Source organism: Plectropomus leopardus, chromosome 9, assembly GCF_026936395.1.
Source record: "Plectropomus leopardus strain MGB_pleo_1.0 chromosome 9, ASM2693639v1, whole genome shotgun sequence".
NCBI lineage: Eukaryota > Metazoa > Chordata > Actinopteri > Perciformes > Serranidae > Plectropomus > Plectropomus leopardus.
In genome coordinates this window covers 5776833-5794476 of record NC_142184.1, presented here as the reverse complement: position 1 = coordinate 5794476, position 17644 = coordinate 5776833, and the positions used below count along the sequence as shown (strand labels likewise).

General features: G+C 37.5%; 1 protein-coding gene and 1 long non-coding RNA gene across 2 annotated transcripts in view; one reads left to right on the top strand and one right to left on the bottom strand.

Annotated features, from left to right (window-relative positions):
- Nucleotides 1-6712, top strand: part of LOC121947463 (uncharacterized) — a 44297-nt gene extending 37585 nt beyond the window's left edge. The window contains exon 17 of the mRNA XM_042492528.2: nt 5770-6712. Coding sequence (XP_042348462.2) covers nt 5770-5871 — 102 coding nt within the window. The 3' untranslated portion in view covers nt 5872-6712. The remainder of the gene's footprint in view (nt 1-5769) is intronic.
- Nucleotides 1-17644, bottom strand: part of LOC148188664 (uncharacterized) — a 54045-nt gene that overhangs the window by 34694 nt on the left and 1707 nt on the right. The window contains exon 2 of the long non-coding RNA XR_015777401.1: nt 16383-16515. This is a non-coding gene — a long non-coding RNA (uncharacterized LOC148188664). The remainder of the gene's footprint in view (nt 1-16382; nt 16516-17644) is intronic.

The window sequence follows — 17644 nt, the reverse complement described above, 5'->3', positions numbered from 1 at the left end:
TAAAGGGGTCACAGCTAAAAGTGAGTGCACAAAATAATAGGGATATCCTTCTGATAGTCAATTTGCAGCAGTGTTTTCATAACCAACACTGTCTCAGACCTTCAGCCTCCTACTCCGACTCTCTTATCTACATCTCTCCTGTGTGACTGGGGTAGATTTAATAAGAGAAATCATCAAGGGGCATTGTAAAGGCTTTTAAGTATAATGTCTAGGCTTTCACGAGGTAAAGGTATAGCTGGATGTATTGGTAAAAATGCTTATTTGCTGTCTTGCAAAAAGTGGGATGAGACACGTATGTACAGTTGATATAAAGGTATACAGCCTCCTCCTCTTCCTACTGCCTCTAATATTTGCTAGAATTGCCCGTGGTGTGCCAAAAACAACCAATCATGGCCGAGTAGTCTCCAACGCAGCTGACAGCCATGTCAATCACTGCTCCTAAACTGGTGTCAATCTATCAATCTAGGCAGATCAAATATGATTTCAGATTCGGGTACCGCATTACTTATCCATCATCTCTAGTTTTTCCTGACACATTTTTTTGTGCATAGTTTAGCTGTAAAATGAGAAAGTTTGTGACCCAACCGCAGTGTTGAAGGCAGTTGACTAGCCACTGGCCACCAGCTTCCTCATTTTTCAGCTAAACTGTGCCCCCAAAACGCCATTGTCATGTGAACGAATGGACAAACCCTAACAAAACTTTAATGTTTAATGTAAATCATCTTTATAAAAAATAACCATCTTTAAAGGTATACAATGCTGGATTTTTGGTAACAGTTTCTAAACACACTTGCCTGCAAAAGTAAAATTAAAAGCCAACTGTAGATTTACTCTCTTTGGAATTCGCCTCACTATATTTGCATTTTTTGGCAGTGCTGTGTCTCGCTGTTTCACGCCCATAACCATCCTGACTACAGAAAATCAGAAGAAAAAAAATACAGGCAGTCTCTGCAGAAAAATACACCGCCACACACCGAGGACGTGCCATAAGTGATTATTGAGAGGGATTACTTCTTTGACTCTATCATTGTTTTTTGGGAAAATCCTGGAAAGTTTGCCTTTAAAGCTAAACCTTTATCTGTTTAAATTAACTTGCCTTGCTCAGAGTAAAAAAGGAATACAAAAAAATGCTCATAATGAGACAGTCTCTGTTCTGTAAATCATACAATATGTATATATCATAAATTTGCATAGGTAAAATGGGTATTTTTTTAAGTAAAGTTCATTTTGATTTAGCAACTATAATTAATGCTCTATTAACTCAGTAACCCTAAAATCTGATTGATTTATGCATAATTATAATAATGTTCTGACTGAAACAACTTGTAAATAGACCATCTTCTCCCATCCAATCATATTCCCCAAACTATCAAACTCCTTTAAAATGAAACATCCTTACAAGATATTTCCCTAATATTTCAGTATTATTCCTTATTATTCTTAACATAAATCACCCCTCCATGTATTATTAAAAATAGTCTGGTTGTGTAGTGGCTGTGGCCTTTTAAAATTTAACAATTTGACCTTTAACTGTGGTGTCCCCTTCAGGCCAGGACTTGTTTTTAATCATCAGGCAGCCAAAATGCACCATCAGTCCTGCATGCTCAAATCAAAATTGGACCAGTGGACATATTTCTTCTTTAGTTCAGATCATTTTTCTTACCTTTAATAATTAAGTTTGAAATGTACTTTTTTTTCCCATCCCTATCAGTCCACTCTGTTTCTCTTTAAATACCACAGCCTTCAGACAGACCAGTGGCATTTGAAGATGGACTCAGTCCAATGCTTAGTCCCTAGCCCCTCTGATTTCACTGTGTGGAAACCCTGTTCTAATATTATGTGTCTGAAACGTCCTGCGTGTACAATAAACCGCTTGAGGAACATTGGAGGGAATGATTCAGACTGACTCGGCTGTGGCGTTGTGCAAAGGAGCAGCAGGTTGGGGAGAAGGTGTCATATTTAGTCATATCTTGTCACGGGGGAAGGAGAATTCATAATGACTCCCTTAAATAGCCAAGATGCAAATGTATTAAACATAGAAAAAGCCAACGGAAATTTTGTCGAGTTGATTATGGAAAGGTTTATTTTTTGTAGTTGTTATTCTGGAGGTATAATTTTAAAAAGCATTAAATAAAAAAGAGACACTTTATGTATTTTTTTTGGTAACATCTCCTCTCTTATTTCTCATAATTTGATAGATTTCCCAAACAAGTCTGACATATTGCGTGCCTTGTCATTACATCGACACTAAAACCTGACAGCTCTGTCACATTGCCAGCTTTTCTTCATATAATACATATCTTTAATACACCATGTCAGGCAGACCCGATATAACAACATCGATTCCACCTCAGTGGCTGCAGATAAGGTGCTTTTAATCATGCTTCTTCAAGCAAATAGCTCAAACTTGCAGATTAAAGATGATACAAGATGATTCTGTTGGGTGCAAGGAACATTTCAGGATCTGGTCGTGTAACTTCATTTATATCATTATTATAAAGTAAACAGCAGATGTCTTTTTTGCCTTGGAGCGACTTTGGGCGACCCTTTCTATTTAACATTTATAAGTACTGTATAAAAATGTTAACAAATGGTTTATAAAGTGACATCTTTCAGTGTTTATTAATGCACAGTATAAGTCAACAGTTAAAACATACTTTATATTGCTGCCACTATGTTTTCCTACATTGTCAGTCATTATCCTTTTTTTGACAAATAAACACCTTCAGGCACACCTTCACTAACTTGTAGGCAGGTGCGTTATAAGAAAATGTCTTTAAGTAAGAAAGAGAGTTCCCTCACACACTATTCTACTACATGCAATAACTTTTACAGAAATTGATGGCTGAAAACATGCAAAAAAGTTGAGAGACTTATAATTGGAGTAATACTTTTTTTTTCAGAGCAGAATTACGGCCTATTTTTTGCTTTACCCAGACTTCTAAGTGAAGAAACACACTGATTCTTTGAACAGTGACTCCCTTTATTCTCCTAAAAGCATTTTTAAGTGTGGTTTTTGGATTGGTTGGCTTTACTGGGCACAGATCTTGTTTGTAAAAATGCATGTAAATGTTTAACATACATAAGAACCAACAAGGCTGATCAACTAACAGGCTGTGCAGAGAACTGAAGTCACTCAAAGATAAAAAAAATTACCTCAACTGGTGTGTTGGGGCATACCGTATGAAATATTGGGAGAAAAATATGCAAATAGACTAATTTGCACATCTGATGGTATATTATAATATTTTATAGAGAGAACAGGTGTTAATTATCAGCTGACATCTCCCTCTCGCTATTAAGGACATGATTGAAAGCAGGCATCTTACACCTGCGTAAACCTCTCAGAAATGTCAGAAGGCTAATACAAACATACTCACTGTCAGCAATTAATAATAACAATATTTTGAGCATGTGGAAGAGCTGAGGAATGTTTTACAGACAATTTAGGCCTTACTTGTTAAATTACAGCTGGTCAAGTCATTAATTATTATTAATTAATAACTATACAGATTCAGAGTGATTAATTAAATTAACGTTTGAATGGAATCTGAAATAAAAAGCCAGTTAAATTTAATAGTCTATTCTTAAGATGAGTTTTTTTTAGTAGGAATTTGGATAAACCTTTACTGTAATTGCTCCATTTGTCCATCTATTAATGAAGCATTTGTTGGTCGAATGCCAAGGAATTGACCTGATAGCAAACGGTTATACTGTTGGATTTGTCAGAAAAACTTCAGCAAGGAAGAAGGACTCCGCTGGGAAGACGAATCCCATCTTAAGAGAGGGAGCCGCAGAGTAACCGTGAGAGGAGTCTGGTTATAACTGACGTTATGTACACCGACATGAATGTAAAAGGATGTGAATAGTCAGCTGATGGCCATACAGCTGTGAATGGGCCAGAGACTGTGGATGAATCATCTAATACAAGGTCAACTTCAGGGCTCTACTTGAAAAATACTATGCTTCGTAAGATCAGTCCCAGTGATAAAGATTAACACCGACTGTGAAAAATCGCGTGCTGTTAAATAAGTGATTTGCCAGACATCTTGAATCTTTTAAAATCCGTAATTGTTTGGCTCTGCTATGACTAATGACATTATTTCAGTCTTCATATAACCTCGTTCTGACCATTGTGGCCATCAGTTTCATCATAAAGGAATAAATTGGCATTTTGGGAACTACACTTATTCACTTTCTTGCTTAACATTAGATTTAAAAATACATATATCTATATTTAAAATATGGAGCTCAAGTAAGCACCTTGGTTTAGCTGGTGTCAGGCTGCAGTATAGGTCATAAATCCCGCCCCTCCATGTTAGTGAATGGGACATGAAAAACTCAAAGTACATGCAAATATGTTTTTCCCAAAGATGATTTCTGACACTAAAGGTAGTTCTCATCACGCTGATGTTTGTTCAAGTGTTTGGTTTTATGATAAGTTTGATTTTAATGAGTTATTCAATTCTACAAAAAGGGGATTTTCCGCCATGGTGTTTTAACAGGAACTCCCACACTGTGGATATCGCTACTGCGCTGACTCTAGCTCTCAATGACATCACCATCACAAGATGGCAATGCCCGTACCCTGGATATTTTAACCGCACTTAAGACTAGCTGGGGTGAGAGGGAATGCGTCGTCCATCATCTGGGCGGGAGTTACTCGCTTTGACGGACAGATTGCATCGATCAGACCTGACGTTTGCATTAGCGTCTGCTCCGCTATTACACAAATACTTTGTCAGTTAGACAGTAACAGCAGCAGCAGCAGCAACAACAACAACAACATTCCCCATAAGGTTTTTGCAATACACTGAAGTTCCCAGCATATTTCAGCTTTTCTCATTCAGCAACCAGCTGCCTCTGGACTGCTGAATACCAGCTGGCAGCGTCCTTGTTTTCTGTCCAAAGCACTGTGAACGCTGATCTGCTGACACTGATCCCCAGCTTTGCAGCCTCTCGTATCTGCTCCTCCATTAGAGCAATCAGTGTTGAAACAATAATGAACATCTTCTTTATCACCAGAGCCAGTTAGTACATTAAGCTTTTGCCAAATCCAGTCAGACAAACAACAAAAAAGTATTATCCTCCATGTAACTCTGCAAGTGCACCCTCTTGTTCTTACAGAACCATTGCTGAGGTTGTACCAAAAAAAAGGAGCGGGTACTATCCACAAGTTTTGTTGAAGGTGTCAAACAAAATCCCAAAATGTCAAACTGATCAGTAATGGACTGATTTAGAGAACATGTTTTGTCAGCAATCATTCAAACAGAATAATGAATATAGCACTTACAGCATTTTAAAATCTGTTAAACATAATAGGTAAAGAAAATGAGAGGAGGGTGACAGCAGCATAGCTCGAGCCTGAACTTCAACCTGCACATTGAACAGCATGCAATAAGCCAATTAGTACACTTAGTCACTGTGACCCTTTCAGATAGACTGACTTGAGAATTACCAACACATTTATGCCAGCGACCCTTAACCACCTAGGTGCAAGTATTAATTCAGCTGTGCATTTCTACCTTCTTGTATAAGTACACTCAGGGAATGAGTTGCATGCTGTGGCAGTGTATGAGGTAATTATATCAAAAGCCCAGTGTTAAGAAGAATTCACACGACCTTGGCACCAGTTCACTTATGAAACTGAACGTAGCTGCTAATTATGAAATAATTTTTTATAGGCTCAAAGGTCTCAGAGTGTAATTGCTGACTGACTTAAGTTTTTAATATCCAAGCAACTAATCCTGTTTCTCTCCCTGTGTCAAGGTTAAATTCTGTGAACCGGAGGACCAAGACTCTCAGGAGCTCTTCGGGTTGATCTCTCAGTTCATCCATGACTTCAAGATGGCCCACGCTGAAATTATATGAGTTAAATTGTATAGAGCACATATGAGTATGTTTAAACAAGGAGATCATCTCTTCTAAGTCAGTTCAGAAAGATTAAATTATAGGATATAAGCTCAAATGCAGTGTTTGATATTAAAGAGGACCTATTATGCTCATTTCTCTGGTTCATACTTATATTTAAGGTTTCTACTAGAATATGTTTACATGCTTTTATGGTCAAAAACTGTTGATTTTTGCCATACTGTCTGTGCTGGAACACCTGTATTCACCCTCTGTCTAAGACACTCCATTTAAGCGCCTGTCTGTTTGAGGCCCCTTCCCAAAAAGCACAGTGGTTAGTCAGCAATTGTGGGCCTTCTTGGCATCTCTGCACCATCACTGCAGCCTGGGAATGACTATAATGGAAAAAAATTGCACTTTTTAACACAAAAAATGTTCAAAACACAACCATGTTACAGAAGAACTGACTTGACAACCAAGATCACGTTTCCCTTGCCTCCGAAAGTGGGAAGAGACTAACAACATCAGCAAGTTAAAGATTACTTTACATATATATACCTCATTATTTGAAATCAGGTTTAATATGAACATCTGTCATTGTTACACTACATATATGTTCACAAAATATGGAAAGCATAAAAGGTCCCCTTTAAAGATAATAAAATGTTGCACAGATTTATATTTCTAGCAGCTGTTTGTATTTTTCTCCAGAGTTGTTGTACAGATATTTTATTTTATAATGGGCTCTGGATGTGATTCATTGTACAGACATTCAGAGTGAAGTGTACAGTGATGCTCATAGACCTGGATGACAGGATGTCAGTGGAAATCAATTTTGTGAATATTAAACTGATTTATGTCATATTGTTTCATGTCAGAAGTTGTTTGATTTGGGTGAACTTCATGTTTACTGACATGTGTTTTGAGACGAATCAGTAAAGAAGGATTTGCAACTCCTGGGCTGTAAGAAACACTCAGAAGCTGAAGTGTGCTGCTAATACCCACAGCTGTCTGCTGGCAGAGGAACAAAACAGACACCACTTCCGAGGCCAGCTGAGGCTGGTGTACTTTGGGCGTGTGATTATTTTGAACATGCATTTGTGCTGTGGTCAGGGACGCTTCCTATCCCGCTGCTCCAGGAGGAACTCCAAGGCCGCCTCTGATTAAGAAACACATCTGCACTGTGGCATGATGAGAAACACAAACTCACCTCTAAAAGGTAGAAAGATGTTCTTGGCACCAGTTACAAATGATTAATGTGTTATACAGGTTTGTGTGTGTGTGACTTTTTAATCAGTTGACAGCAAAAACATTATTTGTAGTTGTGACTGTGAACCATGGTGGTATAATGAACCAGACCCCTCACTGAGCAGGAAAAGTTACACATTTTCCTGCAAAAGGAGAATCGACTCATTTTAATTAAAACTTAGCATCTGCAGAAACTGGTGATTCATTAGCAGCAAACATATTTCCATTAAAATGTTTCCTTCACAGAGGTTTATCTTATTATTAATTTTTAAATTTCCAATTTGTCAAAATTGATGCTGGATGGATCATTAAGGTTGTTTTTCCTCTGATGTAGTGTCTTTGTAGTGCTTTTAAAATTAAAAAGCGATAAGTGACCTAACATTAAGCACGTGCACAAATTCAACTCTTAGCGCGTCACTTCAAATTACATGGGTTTCTATTTTCTCTCTTACTTTGGAATGAGTTGCACTTTTAAAGATGCACAGATAAATATAAGGGTCGTGGATTTATTTTGCCCTCGTTATACATCACAATCGCACACTTTCATTTCTCAAATACTGTGTCATTACAGGGATTAATCTGTTTTTTACTCTGCTTTTCGATTTTGGTTCTCCAGGTCACTGCTTTTTCTAGATCTGTGTGAAAAAGTAAAACATTTAATTTCGCAGTTTCCTCATTTACATTTGCATTTACATTTACGTTTGTCAAGATGTAAGGATGTTTTCATTCAGTCATCTCATGTCCCCATAGTCCTGTGTAGGTTTACAGCTCAGAAAAAAAAAAACTTTTGCAGCAGATTTGTACCACAGGAAGTTAGCATAAACTATAAACAGACTGATTAATGTAATGTAATGTAATGTAATCATTTTAGACATTTTATTTAAATTATACATACTATTTCTACAAAAATGTTGTATCTTTTTTTATTTTGCATTTTTTATGGCCTTTATGATAAAACATCTGAAGAGTGACAGGGAAAAGGCCAGAGTAGGAGGGAATGACATGCATGTAGTTATGGTTCAGATTTCAACTCAGGCGGCTGATAAGGCCTCAGCCTAAACAGGACACACACTGTGAGCTAGAGGCTGCTAATTTATACAGTTTTTCTCAATGAAAAGTTAGATGACATATTTAGCAAGCTGATACTGGTAGCATGCCATTTGTGTATTTGTAGAAGAGGCATTGTGAATTATACATCTGTTAACAAAATATTTCACAAAAATGCCTGCACGCGTGACAGCCAACGTCCTTGTGCACTTGCTGCAGTACATTACTGGTCCTGTTTTTGTCTCTGTTCTGCACCATGCACATATTCCACAAGGTTAAATTTCAAAAAAACACTGAAAATGAACTTATCTGCCTTTTCTGCAATTTCTGCGGTGGCCTTTCTGTTCATCTAAAAAGAGATGCATTTCCATGCATGCAACACTAGGGGCATACTCTGTACACTACTGATCCATCAACAAAAGACAAAACTGTGGAAACAGGGCATGGCTTACACAATGTTCTGACACATTTTCATGGATAAAATTGCAAAACTTTACCATGACTTTACCATTCTACTTGTTTTTTTCTTGTTTTTTTTTTAAAGATAATTTTTGGGGCTTTTATTGCCTTTAATGGACAGGACAGTGAACATGCAGCAAAGGGTTGAGGTTGGAATCGAACCCGCGGCCACTGTGGCGAGGATACAACCTCTGTATATGGGGCGCCACTCTATCCACTGACCCTCCTTCATTTTCCTACTTGCCCGGCGTTTTTCAAGCATATCAGATTCAAACTTGATATCAACTCTAGTCAACAAATAGAACGTGATGGTAAACAAAACGTCAAATGACGTCGAAGCATAATAGCGCTACGCTACGTCATGAGCTTTAGAAAATAGATTTGTCGTTATGTTACATTTTGTGAAAGGTTGTCAATGGAGGATTTCTGTAACAATTTCATTATACATAACGAAATTCTGTGAGTTTTCCAAAACATTTTAATGATTGGTACTAATTCCATGACTTTTCCAGGTCTGAAAAATGTGATTGTGAAATTCCATGACTTTTTTCTGATTTTCCACGACTATAAAAACCCTCTTCATATGAATTCTAAAAGCTACGAGAACTTTCCTGTCCAATTTTAGACTGACATTTCCCCCCTCAACTCTGCAAAAATTAAAATATACTTATCAGTGGTTTGAGCTCCTCATCTTTGAGCAAGGCACTTATTATTTTCTTGCTCCATTGGAGAAAGTTAATTTGCCGACAGCTGTAGCAGGAAGCTGCTGGTGTGAAGGTGTTATAATTAATTATTATTATCCCTGCTGTGAGAACAACATTTGGCAACATGTTTGCCGAAGAAAACAAAGTCTTCTATTTGTAGCATCTGCAGTTTAAAATGGTAGAATTCCTTAAACACTAGTTTTCACTGTTTCTAAACACCACATCTGCTTGTGTTTTTCTGTGTGGAAAAGCTTCTGTTTCTCCTGCCTTTGTTTACTTCATGCAACCATCTCCAACCTTCCTCCTGGTTTCATGTAGCAGAAAAACATAAGAGTTTTGTATTCCTTTTCCTCTGAAATGAGCCTGTGTATTTGGGTTTTTAAATGTAGCAAAATCTGTTTTAAAAGAAGGTGATAGACTGCTTTTCCATTGCCAACAGACAAGTATGCCTTTCAGGTTTTTTTCCTGCTGAGTCACGTTTAACATCATGGAAAGACAGAAAAACAGGTTAACCACAAGTGGAAAGCAGCATGGAGGCCAGTGAAATTTTGTTTTATATCTCTATTAGGGTTGGGTCGGTACATAAATTTTCAAAACGAATTGATTTTAAGAGCCTGCAAACTGCAGAAACTGAAGTCTGAGATGAATTTCCTACTACGTAAAAATAGTCTATCTAATCTAATATTGAATTTTACACACTTGACTCAACAGTTGTTCCAAAGTGCAAAAAAATGAAACCGTGACCTAACAGCAAATTAGTGTCTGACTATTATCACATTGCACCACGTTACATCAGTGTACTTTGTGCATCGAGTCCATTAAATATGCACTTCTGTTACATTTAAAAGGTGTGTGAGTAGCCTATTTGCTATCTTCCTATGGTTGTTTACCTTTTTAACAGAAAATGCATTTATATTGTGATATTTACTGAAAATGATTCTACACAACACAGCCAACAGCAAGCAGACTAAGTTGTTATTAGCATGGTCATTTATCTTAGCTCCCTTGCGAACACCCTGAAGCCATCTGACACCTATGCTGTTTTGTTGTAGTGAAATAAGGAGGCATCATGTGGGGAATTCCTTGAATTTAACATCATAAATCAGCTGTTTCTCGACCGTTGCTGCGCTTTCAAAGCGAGCGATAGGTAGCTTATTATTAAAAACAGGCCATCAGACAAAATTCCATAGCTCCAAACCGTGCAACGCGTTGCCTGCAGCCAGTTAGGAAACCTCTTTTGTTGGCTTCACATTTAAAAATGTTGCCATATTAATGCAGTTTTCTTGAAAGACTAACTCTGTCATGTCCCTACTTGTCACCCCAAAAACACATGAACTTTCTTGTAAACAAACACAGCATGCGCAGCCCTGACCCTCGCATCTCAAATGAGATTTTATCTCATTGTTCCTGTGCTGCATTCACAGCCAGTCCAACACTAGTGTCTCTGTTAGTTCGTTCAGAAATAAAAATATTATGTAAATCCGATCCATTGTTGATTACTAATGCAAAATAAGTTGGATTAAGTGTTGTGACACTGTCAGCACAGGTTGCTGAAGTAGACAACTTTTTAATTTGACCAGAATGTGTCATTATGACAAATGTCAGTTCAGCCAGTTTTTTATTAAATCAAACTTAGCAAGCAAACTAAGTATTGAACGATGTCCGAGCGCTGCTTGGATGAAGATAGACAGCATTTAGTAGGGGTTGACTGAAATTGTTTTTTCAGGGCCAATACCAATACTTATTAGTAGTAGTTAATGAGACTGATAACCAATATTTGGAACCATTTACAATAAAAATTAAAATATATTCAATGTCAATATTTAGAATTTGGAATATAACAAACTTCAACACGAAACTTTGTTTAAATGTCTAAAGCAAACGACTAATAAAGCATCTAATACGGCAAGTTTCAACCAACCTTATTATAAAGTCACAGTAAAAATAAATAAATAAATAGAAACAACTCCCTGAGGTTTTACAAAGTAAAAGTTCATCCTGTGCCGAAACGTTCTTTGCACTTTTTAAGAAATTAATTTTATCACCGATCATTAAAATAAAACACTGATACAGATAATCAGCAAAATGCCAAATATTGGCCCCAATAATCAGCCAGACCAATAATCTGTCGACCCTTAGTATTTAGTGGTGGCCCATCATTGCATCATGTTAAATTAGCACGTTCAGTTGGGTTTAATGTTTCCATCACTGCTGATCAAAGCTGGAGCCGATAAATACCCTTGACTACTGCAGAGTCAACTGTCCCAGGAGTGAATGCCGTTTGCAATCTTGCCCATTAAATACAAAAGCCAGATGTTAGTGGGCGTGAGTGGGTTTTTCTGGTCCAGTGGGAAAGGGGCTCTAGTCAGAGGTTTATAGTTTCGTCTTTAATTTTTGTGAATGCCCAGCGACATAAATAAATAAATAAATTTTAAAAGGAGCCTCGGAAACATACTGAATGCAAATTTGTATGTGGTTCTATGTTGGACAGCATTTCTATTTTGGGAACTATTTTGGGAGTGTACTAGCAGCTTAATTGGCAGCTGAGGGAATAAAAAAAAAATTTTACATACACACATTTCGACCGCTTCAGTGTACCTGCCCATACTTTTAAGCTGCTGTAATCAAAATGTTTATATGAACAATGGATCCAGTCACTACTGTAGTACTATCTCCAGACACTGCTGTTCACCGCAGCTCTACAGAGAGTTTCAGCATCTTTCAGCTCACTATTTTTGTTTTACTGTCCACAATTTAACTGTTTTCTTTTGCTGTCACCTCTCTTATCAACCCCGTTTCCAGCAGCAGCAGGCAGCTGTTTTTGGCAAAATAAAAACAAGCTCTGATAAACCCACTGCACACTACCTGCTCAGCACCAGACAAAGTCAGCAACCAGCTGGTGAATATAGTGGTGCACTTGGCAACTAACACCATATTTTTCTCAAAAGTTAGAACTTTGAAAACCTTTGAAACCTGAGCAAATTGGCTTGATTTCTTTTTTTTTTTTTTTTTAATGGGAAGAAGGCAATGAGCAACAAAAAAAGAAATGACCCAACAAAGTAAAACAAATAAAAAAGGACCTTGAAAGAGTGCTTAAGAAATCATAATAATTTTGTAATATCATTTTATATATGCAATTATCAAAGTTATAAAGTTATATAGTTTTTTTTCCCCTAGCTTTTTGTTTTTTTCCACTGACATTTTTACAGAGCATTTTAAACCAAATTTATCAAATCTACTATTTTCTTGCAATTTGTGGAACATGTCTTACCAAGTTGCTTATTGCCTCTTTCCTTTGTTTTTGAAAGAATGTTTTCAGGATCCAAAGGGTTAAATACTTGAGAGTTTCCAAAAAGCAGCACAAGAAAAGTGATGTCGACCCAAGTTTCAAAGGGTTAAGAGAGCTAAAAGCAGAGTGAATATTGGACTTACATTCTTCAAATTGGCATAAACAGGACTCTAAATGAGTGCTAATGTTGCTATGTGTCTGCTGGTTATTTCAGTAACTGACTGTTTGCTAACATGTTTCGCATATTAATTTTAAGTGGTGATAATGCGCCGATGAAAAAGAGAAGAAATCAAGACTCCTAAAATGTTTATTCACAGAAACTCAGAATCTCTCCTGAGACAAAATGTTAAAATATCTGAAGGATAGCAGCTGCCTCTGCCAGTGACTGACAGCACGTATGTCTGATTGCCTCTGGCCTATTGCCTATGTTATTACTTTAAAAAGTGGCACATGCACTACTTTAGATTTACTTTTAATTAGTGTAAAAGTATATACATTGCCTTCATAAAAATGAGCTTGCTCCTTTTTATAGATTACCAAAGAAGCTCATTATGTGCGACAGGTCGGTCTGACATGGTCACTGTGTTATATGCAGAGTACATACTCTTCTTTTTGACCACTAATTAAATTCCTTAGAGACTTCTTCGTTTTATCAAGACCCAGTGGTGGGTCTGATTTTTTTCCCTTTCTTTTTATTTGTCCCTCTCAGATGATAAAACGATCAGAGTCCCCTATAGACCACATTAGTTTAAAAGGAAATAATTGCTGGAGGGACCAGGTAAAATATTAATGTGATTTGCCCGCTATCTGATGAGTAGTTTTAACATTTTTAGAGTTTCACCTGCAGTCTGGGTCTGGCAGTGCCTCAGATTGCTGCACACACACAAACAGATGAAAGTGTTTTCTAATCATTGAACTTCAACTCAGCCTGACACTGTGACATGTGAGTGCTTGAGATAATGTTATTTGTGGTTCATGGTGAAGTAGTTTTTAGCAACAGGAGTCCAAAGACCAAGCCTGTCACCACCACTGAAGAAGACAAGGTCATGCCCAATGACTTTTAATATCTGCCAGCTGATTTTTCAGATTGTTTTACTTTCTAAAGACACTGACGAAAAACACAAAAGGTGCTTCCAGTTTCAAAACTTTTCCAAAACTTGTTAATTTTTAAAGAAATCCACGCTTGGAAAACAATATCTCAAATTTCATAATGTTTCCAGGAATTTCATGACCATGGGGTCACTGTTGAAATATGAAAAAGTTCCTCTGGTCCAAAAAACACCTCGTGGCTACAGTGATATTGCCTAAAATGAGAGCTTTTGCAGATTACGTACATCCTAAAACAATTCTTCAATCATTAAATGAAGGTTTTCCCACACATTCATATATTTGTGGGGGACCCAATGCAATGAAACACATATCAATTTTCTATTTGTGGACCTCTTTTGGAATATATATGGCATATGGTTATTCATTTCACCACACTCACACACAGAGTGCACTCAGGGCACAGATGGAGCAGTAAAGCACAACGCACAGTGAAAGTGAAACTTTATTGCTTTCACTCCCTCTGCAGCAGCTGCTGCTCTCATCCACCGATCTGATATGATCAGCTCATCATTCATCATTCAACCTTTATTTAAATCTCCAAGAATCACTGAGGGCAAGCTCTCATTTTCAATGATGCTGTGAGCACAGAAAACATAAAAATCAATTATCTACCCCATGACTTTTCAAAGTGCTGCTGAGGGAAAAAAAGAATCCATGGCAAGTTCAACCTGTGCTGCATTAACGGACCCACAAAAACATCTAAATTTAGAGAGGGCACACAAATGTTAAAAAAATAGGACACATACACGAGATAACCCCTCCATGGTCAGCTACTGCCACACACTGATACAGTGGGAAACACTGAAGCTCCAGTGAGTGAAGAAAAAGGCCATGACTTCCTTGACCTTGGAGGTCCTGTTTGAGCTGCTGCTGCCACTGACCCCCAAAAGGTTTTTGTAGTGTGTTTCGAGCATTTATATTCTCACAAACAACTTAAGAATCACCAAAGAGAGAAAGAAAATAAACATTATGACAGTAATCATGGACTTTATTCCTGTCACAATAGTTCTGCACTGCACAGATAACTGTATGATTCAAAACCGAATCAATGACACAGCAGGGCTCCAACTTAAGGGTGTCACGCCATCCCGGGGACAGAAAAATTGATAAGGGAAGATAAAAAAATAATTTTGGGACGGTCGCAGTACACTTAACCTAAAAAAAATACAACTGCAACTAAACCATAACATTAACCTCTAAACCGTTACATTAACCTCTGACAAGCTGTCAATGTAGAACTGTGAGAGAGAGCAAAATTTAAGAGCGTGCAGGCGCTCTGTCACACACTGACAGTTACATAACCTCCTCACACTGCAGCAGATAGGTGGCCTTCTCACGCACACACACCTCCCCACACACAGTTTACAAATGTAAAAATTTAATTTTACTAAAATAAAGTAACACAACATTCACAGATATTACAACAGATCAAAAAATAACTATGTTATAAATAAATAAATGAGTATGTATTTTAGAAGTGTTGTATGTATATATGTAATCAAATGCAAATAATACCTGTGGTGTTTTATGTATGCCACACATTATTCAGAATAATTTTATCATTAATTAGAATTAACATTAGAGCCATGACATTACCCCTGCCAATCTGACCAAATGTCAGATAGATAATTTTTGTTTGAAAATGTTCAAGATTTTTTGCCATGAAGGACACTTAATGACATATTTAGAAAAAGTGGCAGAGGCCACTATGTGGTAAGGTATGTCGCCACTGTGAGGCTGCAAGACCAGCCGTAAAAAGTCGAGCACATGGAGCCAGAGGGTCTCTTCAATAATAGTTCTCAAACTCTGATGTACTTTAGGGGGTACGTAAGCTCCCTCTAACGGTACGCAGAGGAATAGGCAAAATATTATTAAAAAGTGAAATAAATTAATAAGAAAGCAAACAATGTTATCAAATATAAAAAAATTCTGAATGATAAAACTGTGAAATTACTTGTGTGTAACATTTTTGGTTTGATATCAGCCTGCAAACAGAATGACTGGTTTAAAAACACAATCCACAGGGTGTGCAATCGTGCCTCCAAATGGGGAAGGAGTAGGGAGAAAAGTGTGGATGAAGAGGATAATATTTTGAGCTGCCCTGTTGAAACATAAGCGGACGACAATCAAGCGCTAGTTTAGAAGTGGCATTGGAGTCTCCACACCACATGCTTTCAGCAAACGACACAAAACATTGAGGAGATATGAGTCAAGGTACCTCAATAAGTTATCTTCTTATCAGCAATAAACCTGCCTCCTGTCTGCAGCTGAATGGGGTGAGCATACACTACAGTGAAACACAAGTCATGTTTATGGCTAAGTATTTTCTGAGGTGGTATGCAATCTTAAAAATTTGAGTACCACACATTCATACACAATATTCCAGATTTTTAAACACTATATATATATAAACCATATGAAACATTGTAAAACTTCAACTTCTATATAGGCAAATGTCAATCGTCATTTTAAATGAAGTGCTTCTTAAATGTGACAAAGTTCAGTTTTTCCTGAAATAAGTCCAAGTCTCGTCAGTTTTTAGTTTTCAGGTTTGAGTCAGTTCCTGTTTTCATTTTTAGCTCTGGGATCAATAACAGTTCTGGGTCAGTTTTAGTTCTGGATGCACCCCATAACAACAAGAGCAAAGTGAATGTGAACTTGTCACACAGTCCTACCACACTGCTGTCATCAGAGGCGGTTTCCTCCTCAGGGACTGGGGATGATGAGGTCTGCAGTGGCTCGCCATCTCCTTTGTTCAGGAGGAGAGAATCCACAATCCACAATCCAAGGTCCAGGGCTCCTCTCAACCTGTATAACAACAGGGCTTTTACTTTTAGTAAGGTCTTTCAATTATCTATAGCCATAGTGAATTACCACATCATCAAAATCTTCAATTTGCTACTTTAAAGGGATAGTTAGGGATTTTTGAAGTAGCTGGTTGACGGGGCGCACACCCCACAAGGGTTGATATAAAACTTATATGTATTTCAGCCACTTTAAAAAAGGCCTACCTGAAAAAAATCAATATCAGTCTAAATGGACACTATATTTAGAGCATTTTCTCCGCTTTACCTCGCCGTCACACAGCCTTTTCCTTTGGCACTACATTTCTTATCCGCCACCGGTCAGCTGTTTGGGTCAGAAAGCGCTGTTAGCGACTGTTATGCAATCCAACTGAAGTGAAACTTCAGATTTAAAACACTCTCAATACAGCCTCCACTTAGACTGATATTGTATTTTTTAGGTGGCCATTTTTTAAAGTGGCTAAAATCCTTTTTGATATCAACCCCTCTGTACAGCAAGGTAATGGTGAGCAGTTGGGTTCGTACCCTGTTTGTTTGTGTAAGCCAGAAGCGCTCCGATTGTCAGCTACTGTGTGTAATACACTGACTACACATGAGTATCTCATACAGCCACACTTCAACAATCCACAGCTATTACTTTAAAGGTCCCGTGTGTCGGATTTAAGAGGATATACTGTCAGAGATTGAATGTATTAGAATTATGGATATTTTCTTTAGTGAATAATCACCTGAAAATAAGAATCCTTGGGTTTTCATAATCTTACAATGAGCTATTTACATTTACATAAGAAGCGGTTCCTCTTCCATAGAGTCCACTTTTGTTGCCATGTTTCTATAACATCCCAGAATGAACAAACCAAACACTGACTCTAGATAAGGCCATTAGCATTTTTGCATTGGCCACTGTAGTCAGAGGCCCCTCCAAGACAAAACGAACAGCGATGGAAAAACACTGATTATCAATGTGAAACTGAGTTAGACTGTATTTTTACTGGTTTAAAGAGAAAGAGACCTCTGTGGATAATTTGGCTTCCAGTAAAAAACCCCTGAACAGTGAACACTGAACAAATCCTAACGGGGAGTTCAAGCTTGACACATGAAAGAAGTTTCAGCTGGTTGCAGTCTGTAATCCT